This window comes from Cebidichthys violaceus, unplaced genomic scaffold (assembly GCF_023349555.1).
Source record: "Cebidichthys violaceus isolate CVI_PGR_0920_01 unplaced genomic scaffold, fCebVio1.0.p SCAF_9, whole genome shotgun sequence".
In the NCBI taxonomy this organism is placed as follows: Eukaryota; Metazoa; Chordata; class Actinopteri; order Perciformes; family Stichaeidae; genus Cebidichthys; species Cebidichthys violaceus.
The window spans coordinates 10,928,295-10,941,596 of record NW_027176975.1 but is presented as its reverse complement, the minus strand read 5'-3'; the positions used below and the strand labels follow the sequence as shown (position 1 = coordinate 10,941,596).

The 13,302-nt window shown below is 41.8% G+C and overlaps 2 protein-coding genes across 2 annotated transcripts; one reads left to right on the top strand and one right to left on the bottom strand.

Moving 5' to 3' along the window:
- Window positions 1-296: 296 nt before the first annotated feature.
- Window positions 297-8,073, bottom strand: arrdc3a (arrestin domain containing 3a). The gene is made up of 8 exons (XM_068702881.1): window positions 7,552-8,073; window positions 5,417-5,498; window positions 5,133-5,280; window positions 4,816-4,918; window positions 4,369-4,625; window positions 3,623-3,779; window positions 3,384-3,526; window positions 297-3,273 (listed from the first exon to the last, which is right to left on the bottom strand). Exons 1-8 carry the CDS (start codon window positions 7,829-7,831, stop codon window positions 3,205-3,207), a joined length of 1,239 nt encoding a protein of 412 aa, XP_068558982.1. The 5' UTR covers window positions 7,832-8,073; the 3' UTR covers window positions 297-3,204.
- Window positions 8,074-9,523: 1,450 nt separating this feature from the next.
- On the top strand, window positions 9,524-13,220 carry arsk (arylsulfatase family, member K). The gene is made up of 8 exons (XM_068703432.1): window positions 9,524-9,736; window positions 9,949-10,078; window positions 10,170-10,329; window positions 10,598-10,880; window positions 10,989-11,160; window positions 11,811-12,035; window positions 12,237-12,452; window positions 12,573-13,220. The coding sequence occupies exons 1-8, from the start codon at window positions 9,629-9,631 to the stop codon at window positions 12,845-12,847; spliced, it is 1,569 nt and encodes a 522-aa protein (XP_068559533.1). The 5' UTR covers window positions 9,524-9,628; the 3' UTR covers window positions 12,848-13,220.
- The last annotated feature ends 82 nt before the right edge of the window (window positions 13,221-13,302 follow it).

The window sequence follows — 13,302 nt, the reverse complement described above, 5'->3', positions numbered from 1 at the left end:
AATCTGGGTCTGGCAGAGTGGCAACCTGTTTGCTTCTAATCTGAAACTGTCATGACCCAAATAAAATAGATTTGGGGTAAAGCAGTGGGTAGTGATTAATCATTCGCAGCTTCATTTGAATGCTGCTTTTCAGTTGAAATGATGTGTTGTTGTAATTCTGTCAAAGACGGGTGCTCAGACAAAACAAAGAGGAAACTTTATCTTCACTAATTTATCAATATGTTTAAGTGTGTACTGTATAGGGTGCAATTCTGTAATTGTGTTAAATTCTTTGCAGAAATTAACATCGCAGGTCATTTTCATTTTGAACAAAACGTTTATTCAAATCAAAAGGAAGAACTAGACATAAGGTTAAACCATTCAGAACATAGTATATTCATAGAATATCTATACATTGTGACGATTAACAGACAAAAAAAAGTTAAAAACAAACATACAAATGGAGAATGAAGAAAATTCAGTGAGTGATATTGCACTTTGTTTCTAAAATGTTTCAGATCCCATTTCCCAGGTTCTTTATCTGTGAACATTTCAGTTCCTGCCTTTTATTAGGTCAGGAGTTTAGCTTAGTTTTGACACTGGACTACTCTGCGGTCCAAGCAAATGGACTATGGAATTGACCAACCTGAAACAAATATGTAAGCTTATTCATTATCGTGTAGCTTGATTCAATTTCCCTAAGATAAAACCCAAACAAAGAACTGCAAACAAATATATCGGGATAGTGGAAGAAGCCGCATATCTGCTATCCCATGTTACCTAAATGTTTGTCAGACAGGGGGGGAGGGTGCTGATCAACAGCTGCCCCCTCCCCAGGCCTGAGGGGGATCAGACTGCTCAGGGAGGTTGCTTGTTAAGCTAGGAAGCAAACTATATATTAATGCCCAGAAGTACATGAAAAAAAAGAAAAATAGTCAACCCTCATCAGCTTCAGAAAAATAGCACAATTGAGACGCCGGTCCAGGATGTCATTTTCTTAAAAACTTGCTTCTAAAAAAGGACTTTTTTTCCTCTTCCCTTTTTGTCCTTTTGAATAACATGGAAAGGTCTAAAACATACAGCTGTGTACAAACATAATAAAAAGGAGAACAGAGTTAACATAGACACTGAAAAATGAAGACTCATGATCAGGTCTTTTCTGTATCAAGGCCACTAAGATAAGATCACTTTAATAATCTGCAGTTTGTCGATTTCTGTCAGAAGCAGTATATTTAGTCGCCAGCTGGATCCCGATAAGAGCGTGCACACACACAAACACAACACATACAAACTTGTGTCAGCTACGCTTAAAAATGTAAACTTTTTTTTAAAAGTCACTAATCTTAAAAAAAAAAAAAAGGTGAAATAATGCATCAACGTCCTACACAACACTGCTTAGCTTGAAAATCCTCTAGAACAACATGGTTAGTACCAAATGTTTTTTTCTCCAGACCTTCTCCATTGAACGCTTTTTTAAAAGTATTTTCTTATCAAAAAAGTGCTGCTTTTCTTTTATTGTCTTGACGATGTCAAACCTCTGTTACAGCTGGTCTTTTGTGTTGAATGAGTTAGAAAACCAATGTATTACTCATGTCAACCTACCACTACTTGTTCTGAGCAGTCTAAACAGAGGTTTAGCAACGTCTCCAGCTCTTCATTTGTGCTGGGTTTGCTCCTTTAATGCAGGAGCACTCCTCTTTTTCCATCTTTTTTTATAGCTAGCGTTCTGGCGTCACTGGTCTGGTAAAATCTAACTGTTGGTTGGATGAACTGGGCAAGTGCAGCAGGACAAAAAGGGAATGTGATTAATCTCAGAAAGCTGCCTCGTTTCTCTGCAGGTCTATTCTCTTGTTTTGGTAGTTAAAAAAAAAAAAAGTCATTCTTTTTTAACAGTGCAATTTAAAACAAAAACATTTTTTCTCTTTTTTTCCCCAACCGTTTGGCAAGTGAGACGACCACCTGAGACAGTGCTTTTTGGGCAGTTATGCAAGTCTGGCTTGCCCTGAGATTGGGAGTAGAGGGGCTGCAGGTAATTAGGGTGAGGCGAGTCCCTCCACAATGTACCACCCTCTCTGTTTCACGCACACACACTAACACACAGGCGCAGACTTTTCTCCGTAGCTACAATTTGAGTGGCAAATGCAGGTCTGCAACCCTCCTAGTCCGAATCCAGAGCAACCTCAACACAAGAAATGCTAAAAGCTATTCTATGATTGGAGCTAAATACAAAAACAGAATAACAGAACTAAACTGAAAGAGAAGGAAAGCCACACTTGGATCAAAGCTGAGGAGACAACATCTTAAAGAGCTTTAAGATGGAGATAGTGTGCTGCAAAAGTCCAGTCTAGTTGTTTAAAGTCACTGAAGAAATATGATAAGGAGAAAAAGAAAAATCTTAAACAAATTCAGTGCAGTGTTCTTGTCCTTGTCAATCTTTTTTCCCCCAAAATCAAATCCTGTTCTCAGCGTTGCTCAAAGTTATGCAGATGAAAGTATGGAAAGTTAAGCTTGTAGTCTCATATTCGTAGTCTGGCGCATCCTATTTTTTTTTTCTTTTCAATTCTCATTAAACAGAGCAACACAAATCAAGTAAAGAATAAAGTGTGCAAAACAAAAATCCGAAATGAGGCAGGAGGACCTAGTCTTTGCTCTGTTGTTGACTGCCGAATGCTCTCATTCATACAGACTGTGGTGGTTAGAACATTATTTTTCTCTTTTTGTCGAGTTTTCTTTTGGTGATTCTACTGAAGCCGGGACATGATCAGTCCTCCTTTGTGTGAGGAGCCATGTCCGTATGTGCCACGAGTACAGAAGAATCAAGAGTTAAAGAGAAGCTTGGCAGGCCGAGCCTTGCTGATTCTTCATTGTCATTGTCAATACTATCACCAGGGCTCTCGCTACCAGTGGGGTTATTCATACAGACTGAATATGTGTTCATCTGTATGCCTCCCACCCTCAGCAGGCTGACACAGGAAGGAAGCAATGCCCCAAACTAGTGGCTCCTGTTTCTCTCGCTGAGGGAAGGCAGGAACAGATTTGTCCAACCCAACGCAAGTGTAGGTATTTGTCCAAGTCTTTGTTGGTTGGTTGGATACTTTGTATTTCTCTTGATGTCAACAGCATTGTGTGAACCTTGTTGTTGGAGAAAAATAAACAAAGCTGAGCCTTGCAAGCAGGTTTCTTTAGAGATCCCCAAGTCGGTCGGGGGACTTTCAGGAAAACCCTTCAGCGTGATGGACAGGCGTCAAGCCTGTGCTCCTCTGTACGTCTTGCATGATCTGGATTAGGATCGATCTGGAGAGGAGACAAGAAAAAGAGGGTTTATTTATTGAAGCGGCTTTAATTTGGTCTGTAATAGAAATATAAATGAACAACTAATTTGCCCTATGTTATTTAGTACTTACCTCAGAGTACAGAGGAGGAGGCTGGAAGCGGAACTCATGAATGTAAGCGAAGAGAGGTCCGTCCAGCTCCTCGCGGCCTGCTGGGACATCCAGACTGCTCTGCCTCTGCGCTTCTGTTGCAATCTCTGCATAGCTTGGAGGAGCTGCAGAGGAACAGCGAGCCACATATTAGCATTGTCAATAAGTATACTCAGAATTCAGTTATACATCTGAAATCATGGGCGTGAGATCCAGCCTACCTTCAGGCCTCTCAGGCAGTCCCATGCCCAGCCAGCTCATGCTGCACTGGCTGCTGACACTGGAGGTACGGGAGCCGAAGGGGTGGAGAGGGATTGTCCCGATGACCAGGGGCAGGTTCAGGGACAGGTTTATTGCCCCGGGTATGTCCACGTAAACCTGAGCGATCACCACAGCAGGTTAGAATATGCAAAGCATTCTGAGGTGTAATAAAAGTGCTGCAATGAGCTGAGCATTCAACATGAAATGAAACAACCTTTTAAACCTCTATAAGATTTTTAAAAAAACATGTTAGTCTGGGCTAAATGGGTTGTGCAGGTGTTCAACAATATGTGGGTCAATGACGGTTGCTTATGCAGGTTGAGCCTGCGTCTGGTGGCTGTCTGTTCCCGAGGTAAAGAGGTTATAAGCACCCTCAAGGCAGGTGTTACGAAAGATATCCTGGGCTAATGCTCTTAGCAGCATGTGGAGATAACACCTGGTGCCATCCAAGGCCCAGATTTGGCAATGGTGGCTGAGTCAGCCAGGTCCTTTACCAGGAGAGAGAGTTGTTGGCTTACTGGGAGTTATTGATTCTGTACCGACAATGGTGCTGAGTAATGGTGACAATAAGGTCAAGAGGAGACTGTAATGAGGGCAGAAACACCTTTTTGTCTATGCAAATGATCTCTGGATAGAGGTACGGTGGCAAACAGATTATGCTGAATGGGGTGTGAGAGCAGCCCGAATACAGTAACACTGTACTTACCATAAGGGAGTACTCCACTCTGATAATGCTGCAGTCCAGGATGGAGGGTGAGACAGGTGGGATCTTCAGCATCTTGCCGCTCCAGGTCTCTGTTTTGCCCGAGGACAGAGACTCTCCCCGCAGGTTGGCCACCAGCTGCTTGACCTCCTTCATCTTCCCTTTGGCGTAGAAGGTCTGGGTCTGGTAGATGGCTGCCTTTGGCACCACCATGCGGGACGAGCAGTTCTCAATCTCGGCAAAGATCTGGATCGACTCTCCTACAGAGTCAGAGAGGGTAGTGGGGAGGTTAATTGACGTTTCTCTACATTTCTATCACTGGTAGTCACCTTTGTATCTCGTGTGTCATTACTAATAAATGCAATGATCTACAGTGTAATACTTCCATCAACTCATCTACATGACTAACAGTGTTATCAGTTGCGTTATGAATCATTTACTTATTCTCACCTGGGGTGTATCCCTTTCTTTCTATTTTGGCACTTAGGGAAATAGGACCTGAGGTGCAGAACCAACAGCAAAGCGTCTTGTCTTTCGTGCCGGCCTGTGGTGACTGAAGAAAAAAAGAACAAACAGATGCATTAGAAAAACTCTGGAGGTTTCTCTTAAATATTGCCCACCTAAATTGAAAAACAAGGTGAATAATAATGCACATACTCTGTTCTGTTCTGAGTCTCATCATACTCCCATGCCCTTAGTACAAAGCCTCCCCCAATTGAAATATTATGACATATTAAAAAGTTAGGGGCTTCTTCAAAAGAACTTACCAGCAATAATGGAGTGTTGATGTCAATGTGCTCAAAGACTGTGAATTCCTTCTTGGTCTTCATGGGCAGGAGCCATGGCCTGTGGAGTTCTGCCTTTACCCAATAGCGCACACTGCCATGCTTCCCTTCGAAAGAGGTAGCCAGAGGTCTACAGGAAAGAAGACAGGAAGAAAAAAGGAATAGAAAGGGGTTATTTAACTGTCAAAATATCATATAGGCTACAGCTGAATAATAAGGATATTGCTTTTTAATGTCTAACTCAAATTAAGTATTAAGACACTTACGTCTGTGGAAGCTCGAGGCTGAATGCATACTCATGTCTTCCTGAATGGATAGTGGTGAGTCCTTCCTCAGAGTTGTCATCGTCTGAAAGACAAGGAGGACAATATTCCAAACACATGTATACCATACCTGGGTAAAATGCTCTACGAAGGCATCTGAAAGTCATACCAAAAACACAGGGTGGGGGAGACAAAAGAGAATAAGCGGATTTTACTATCATATCTGTCCGTAAAAAAAAAAGTATGTATTGAGAGATGAGCAGCAGACTAATATTAAGAGCACACCAAAGAAGTTGATTGCTTAAGGTACGAGAAACTGAGCGTGCAAGATGGTGCTTTTGTTTGAACAACGACCTACATCCCAGAGATCCCATTGTGGCATGATGGAGATACATAAGCTATTGTGGGGGGGAACTGGGCTCTATGGGGCAACAATGAAATCCTAATCGGTAGATAAATCTATCTCGCCAACAAGGACCAAGTTGTTTTCCATCATTCATCTCTAAAAAAACAAAAACAAGAGAACATCTTTTTTTTCCTAAAGGAAGGAGAAGACCTTTTCGCATCGTCCGAATGCTCATAAAATGTTGTAAATTATTATTATTTTTCATCTAAAAACAACAAGAGTGTTTTCTGAAGAGCTGGGTCGAGAGGCCGGGTATGCTTCTGCCAGCTCAGCACTCCCCCCCCCCCCATAGCAGCAGCAGTAGTGTGGTAAACAAGTACGGAGCTGTCAGTCAAACGGCAGACTCCAGCAGGAGGAGACCGGCCTAAACCGGTGCGAGCAGCTTCCCACAGCCGCTCTGCTCTCATTACGCATTCACTGTGCGACACCGCAGATTCACTAACGAGACTGTTCACCGACTGCAGCGGCTTTCGACCGGTTTATCCACCTCCGCGTCACAGGAAATGTTTTATAAAAGAGCTCGTGGCGAAATGAAGTAACATTATTGGTGAAGGACGTTGCGTATCATTTTTATCTGCAACAATACATCTCCTCAATTTAAACCTCAGCTCTTGTGATAATGCACTATTTGCTGTAGGCTGACGTTACAATTTGCCTTAACATGCAAAATGCCTCGACAGTCTGGCGTCATGACAGCTAGTCAGTTCACCTGCTACACTTCAGACGGCTGCTGCAGAGTTCACCAGAAACTAGATGTCAATTAAATGGTGAGCAAAGATGCTGCAGATGGACAAAAACACCAAGCTGAACCCAAACCATTAAAAAAGGCACACATATACTGATACAGGCGCTCACAATGGGTGATTTCTACTCGCAAAAACATCCACCATTCTGCGGATGAAGTTACGCAAGTATGTCCGAAGCACAAAAGCTGCTGACAATAACAGCAACGCATCGTCATATTCCAGCAAAACACATATATGTGTGCAGGGGAAACGTATTTTCAATCAAAGAAGAACGAAAAATCAGCTCTGCAGCTCTACCGCAGTTTTTTAAAATATATTTAGAATCAAACTACAGGTACTGCTATCGATTTATTCTATTCTGCAGGTGTTTTCTTAATTAAAAAGTTGCAGAGTCTTCTGTCACTCTCTGCAAGAAGGTGATGTCATTGGCCACACATGAGCACCTCAGCCAATAAACTCACGGGTGTGGGAGGGTCGTGCGCTTTGCCCCGCCCTCCCCTGGTCCAGTTTTCCGAACAGGATTGAACCGCTTTGAACAATGGGTGGAAACTTAAGAAAAGCTACAAAGAAACGCCAAATATGATGCGTTTCTGCGCTGAAAATATCTCACAAAGATGCAAGTGCATCGCTGCAAATCATTACTCTACAGATGTGTCTCAAAAATGCTTTTACACTTGAAATACAGTGACAAATACAGATGCCCGAGCTGCTGTCATTCATTGACACCTTGACACAAACAAGTAACGATGGAGCTCTATGGAGAGGATGTCACGTATGTCCATTGTACCAACACCATCACTTAAAAGACTCCACACTGGGAAAGATAACCAATTCAAACAGTGTATATTATAACGTTATTACCACTGTTTCTGACGTTCAGGGCTGCAGCATCCTCCAGATAGCCTCATCCTCAACCAGCACAAAGAGCATCTTATATAGTCAGTTCCTCTAAAACTTCAGAATTAAAAAAAAAAACACTCTCTTACCTCTCTCGTGCCCAATCAAAATATCTTTGTGATTTAGATATTCCACTTCTTCTGTGTAGTTTTGCGTGTAGGCAGTGTTGGATCCAGCATTTCTCGATTCAGTCCAACGAACTTTCGCAAATCCTTTTGCGTGGATTTTGAGAGATTTCACGCGGATTTCTCCGGTGACTTCAATGATCACCCTCCCTGAGACGCAGTCCCCGCTGGAGAAGACGGGAACATTGCTGTCATTGAGACAGTCGTAGCTCACTGTGAAGCTCTTTACCTTTCCTAGCACCATGGTGGAAAGAGATACAGAGACCTTGAAATAAAAAAAAGTCTATGAAAAAATAATTTCATAAGAAAAAAAAAGGGATGCAGTCTTTAGACACTGATCAGTATCTCTGCCCTGCAAAAAGCAGGAGGCACGATCAGTGGCTTCTGTGAGAACAGTTCATTGAGATGTGTGATGGCTGAATAACAGCAAAGGATGCTGTTATCGTCCGCCTCTCTGCTAGTCGGTCTCCAGTCAAAGACAAGGAAACCCCCGTAGCTCAGCTCACTTTAAGCGACGGGTTGTGTGAAAAACAACCTTGAGCGCATGCGCAGGGCTCCGCTGCCCCCTCCTTCCGCCTTCTGGAACAAGGCAGAGAAGTGTGGCTCTGAGCCATATGACAAGTTTGGTCAAACAGCTGAAAGACTGCACTAAAGAAATGTTCACCACAATAGTGTGGCAGGTGAGACTTCACGAGTCATTTGTTGTATTGCAAATAAACGTTTACAGCTACCTGGAAAGTCTCCTTTCTAGTGATTCCCAGATTTTTCATTCAGATATTGATTTAAGGAGTATGTTCAACTGACTGCACTAGAAACAAAAAACGACTCTCCATAATATATGATGATATGATAACCATTCAAACACGGTGCATCACCTCTGAATATTTATAGGCATACAGCTACCAGCCATATGTCTAGGCATCTACACATTCATCTGTGATATAATCCACACATATGGCCTCATCTCACATATATCCAGGCCCACTACAGCCTCTACATCCATGTAATCAACATCAAACAACTGCTGAAATTTGCAGGACTCCTGCACCATAGACCATGTAGAATTGCTGGATACTGTGTATTCCTGCGATTTAAGGACGAGCAGACTTCTAGAAAAGCTTCCTATTTATTCATCTATATCTTGTTTTTGTGTTAAGATTAAAATGCTCCATGCACATATGAGGGGGGTTGGGATTTCTCATTGTGTTGAACTCACAGTTTACAGGAAAAACAACTGTGAGGCTCAAAACGCCATCTGGTGGACCAGCAAGGCTTCTGAAATGAGCTGCAGCATCACCTGTTGAACAGCACGGTAACTCACCGCGCAGTACTTTCAACCAACACATTAGGACTGAAAAAAACCGACCACTTCAATTCCAATTTATTTTGATTATTTACGAGGCGCCACATCAATTTAGCAATAAAATTCGCCCATAATGAGCATTGATTTACAGGTGGGTGTATAATAGCTGTAGCTGTGGAGGTCCATGTTTGCAAGATCCTCATAAAGCATCAACGCATGATTAACATTGGATGGCGATTGATTAAAACCCTTAATGAAAACAATTAAAAAACAAATCATATTCCATTCTACCTCCTATAATTCAAAAAGTGCATCACGCGCAGTCATATGATATCTGATTTCATAATTTATTAGCAAGTATTATAGCAAGATATTTAGTATTTTACAGACATCTTTGTGATAAACAATGCGCCACAGTGGCTGTAGTTGAAGTTGTGGTCATGACATAATAGACAACTCAACAAAATTAAGCAGCGTAGATGTATTATTAAAAGATTAGTGCTGCCCCCTAGAGTTCCCAGTTTATCATTACATGTAAATCCTCTTCATTTCAATTTAAACTAGAAAACTCTTATTTTGAAAACGTAACCTGGATGTTTACGCAAGTCCATTATGACTCGAGAGTTACCATCACTTACAGTCGAAGACAAACACTGTAGGGAAGTCTCACCCGGTCCAGAGAAATCTCTTCTTTTACGACAGCTAATCACCGAATCGGAAAGGGGGTGAAGCTCTGACATGGAAATAGAAATGTTTGCTTTGATATTCCTTTTTCAACTTTATGGTCAAAGTTTGTGCCAAAATGGAACCAGACCCAACATCGTGATGGTGATGAGTGATGCATTTGTGAGTCTGAATAAAGTTACAATGCTTTACAGTTACTGCCTCAGTAATAGTATCTTTTGTTTATTTTAGTCTTGAGCACTATGCAATGACAGACCTACAGCTCGAGAAGATTAAACACCATACAGAGATGTTTATTTTTTAAAATCTAGTCCTTGTTTGACTTTGTACCTCTGTGGCTTTGGATCTAAGTGTTAGTTTTCCTCTTTCTGCAGGATGGGCGATTGACTTTTGATCCTGGCAGCAAAGTTGTGCAGCTTCCATATGTAAGCTACCTCAGGGAGCTTGGTACCACATTCCTCAATGCTTACACCAACTCGCCCATCTGCTGCCCCTCAAGAGCAGGTAAAAGAAAGGCACTGGGGAGAAGGTATTGTGGTAATTAGTAAAGGTGGAATAATAAATGTATTTCAGCTGTTTAATATTTGTTTCGCAGCAATGTGGAGCGGTCAGTTTGTTCACCTTACTCAGTCGTGGAACAACTACAAGTGCCTTGATGCTAATGCAACAACATGGATGGATGTGCTGGAGGCAAATGGATATCTTACCAAGTCGATGGGCAAGCTGGACTACACCTCAGGGAGTCACTCTGTTAGGTAGGCAGCCACTGTCACTGTATCTGAGATAAGAAAACAGCTTCACCAACCTAGTCTCATCCCTATTCACCTAGGATTAATAATAACGCATACACTCAAAAGAAGTGTTGGTGACTAACTGTATGAGTAATAAACAATAGCATACTGTGTATGTGGGCAGCTATTCGTCACAACAGTGTGAATCATCTTTTTGGGTTCTTGTCCTATCCTGTTTCTTTCCACTTCCCATTTTTTTGTTGTAAATCAATTGTTTGTGCAACTTCTGCAGTAATCGAGTCGAGGCCTGGACACGAGATGTTCAGTTCCTCCTGCGCCAAGAGGGCCGGCCTGTTACAAAACTGGTTGGCAACATGTCAACAGTAAGGATCATGAGAAAAGACTGGGAAAACACAGACAAGGCTACACAGTGGATCCACCAGAGAGCTGCATCCTCACATCAGCCCTTCGCACTTTACCTTGGCCTCAATCTACCTCACCCCTATGTAACAGAATCCCTGGGGCCCACCGCAGGAGGATCCACCTTCCTCACCTCACCATACTGGCTGAAGAAGGCATGCTGCTTCTTTTCTCGCTTCTTGAATGTTTTCTATTGCAGAATCACATTGTATGTTTTTATATAAATCACTATAAAGTCTTATGTTCCTATTTTACACTCACAGGTGTCTACTGAGCTCATCATTGTTCCTAAATGGCTGCCTATTGCTGCCATGCACCCTGTCGACTACTACTCCACCTCCACCAAAAACTGCAGTGGTGTTTTCACTGAGGAGGAAGTCAAAAGCATAAGGGCCTTCTATTATGCCATGTGTGCTGAAGCAGATGCCATGCTGGGTTAGTTGACAGAAGTAATTCATCAGGGGACGGACCCTCCCAGCAGGAGGTAGTAGGTTTGACAGCTAACTTAAAGCTTAACCCATGTCTTTCAAATTTGACAAAGATGGCTCAAATTCAAACCAAACTTTGTTGCTGTGATAGCTAATGAAGCAGCACTAAACCAGCAAGGAGCCGTTTGTATCTCAGTTTCACAGATCCAAATATATACTGTAGGAAAAAAAGTAGTGTGAGAGAGAGACTTTCTGTGATCGTGTTGGCAGCACAACCAACATACCGCTCCAGCTATTAAAACAGGGGCGTAGCGTAACTGGCAACAGCAGTTAGCTAGATTTTAAGCATATCAGTAATACTAATATATCAAATGTACAGTGCTAATTGCACTGAATTTCTTTAGCTGTATTGCTGTTGATTCTGTGCAGCGTGTTGGAACATTTGGCTACTTTACTTGAATTATTCTCAGTGAAACTTCCCTGAATAAATAAAGGCTAAAAAAGTAGTAACTAACTTTTAAAGGCACAATGGGATGGTAAGTATATTTATACTGTATGGATATAAACATTTTCTCTCTAGAGTGCATCTCTACCGCCACTTAATGTTTGAATGAAGTCTTTTGAGCAGCGGTGCAATGGTTACTCTGTCTTCACCAGGCCAAGTGATTTCAGCTCTGAGAGAGACCGGTCTGCATGACAACACTGTTGTGATCTTCACGGCTGACCACGGAGAACTTGCCATGGAGCACCGGCAGTTCTACAAGATGTCAATGTTTGAAGGCAGCTCCCATGTTCCCCTGCTGGTCACGGGGCCTGGGCTGATGTCCGGCCTGCAGGTCAACGAGCTTGTGTCCTTGGTTGATCTCTATCCCACTGTGCTGGGTAAGGAAGTAGACAGAAACATGGGATTAAAATGTCTATTAAAGACTTGAAATGATTAAAATGGCTGTTGAAAGGTGTTATAGTCGTCAAAATGTGGAGGGACGACAGGGACGACTGTCTGTAAAAGCAACATAATAAAAGCATTAGTAGATTTAGATTTTAGTATTTTAACTTGATGTAACACACTTGTGTTTTTTGCAGACATTGCTGGTATTCCAGCAGTAGGTATTCTCAGTGGCCACACGCTCCTTCCTCTGCTATCCAAGGCAAGTGCATTTTCCAAGAAGCAACATCCAGACTGGGTTTTGAGTGAATATCATGGTTGTAACGTCAATGCCTCTACATACATGCTGAGAAGTGGCCGGTGGAAATATATTGCCTATGCAGATGGACTGAGTGTCCCCCCACAGCTTTTTGGTGAGTTCCTAACTTCAGAAAGTAAACTTCAATCACTCAATCCTCCTATGTTTTCAAGAACAAAAACAAATCTTAAAACACTGGCACCCTTTGATTTTTCTGTACTCTCTGTGTTTGCAGACATGACGAGGGACAAGGAAGAACTTCATAATGTAGCCCTCAAATTCCTAGATGTGCAGGCACATCTGGACAAACTATTGCGTAGTATTGTAGACTATCCAAAAGTCTCTACTACTGTGCATCTCTACAATAAAAAAGCATTTGGTGCCTGGCAACATAGTTTGGGGAGAAACTACAGCCAAGTCATTGCTAACCTCAGGTGGCATGTGGATTGGCAAAAAGATGCATTAGCCAATGAGAAAGCTATTGACAACTGGATCTCTGACTCTTTGTGATATTGTTTTTTATTGTTGTAATGACGGTTATCTTTAAGGTGTCTTTTTTAATGAGCTGGACTGAACCTTTGATTAAACATGGGTTATCTCACATCTATGACAATGTGAGAGACTTTGATGGATGGCTCTATCGCTCTTAATGATATTTATACTCAAACAATTTCATTGATGCATAATCTCAGAGTATGATTTACAATGTACTAGGTTCACACTTTGACTTAATCTGGATTTTAATTTTAATTTTTATATTTCACATATCTGATCATTTCGCACAAACTTTCAGAGGGACTTAAATGTAACATGACATGACTATATTCAAATATTTCCATTGGTAAATTATTTTCTTTCCCCAAATAAATTCATATTTAGTTAACGTTTTTGTCGTTTTGTTGTTTTTGCTTATATCTGCACTCTCTCAGTGGACAGAACTGCAGGTCATTTTATTTTGAAAATAC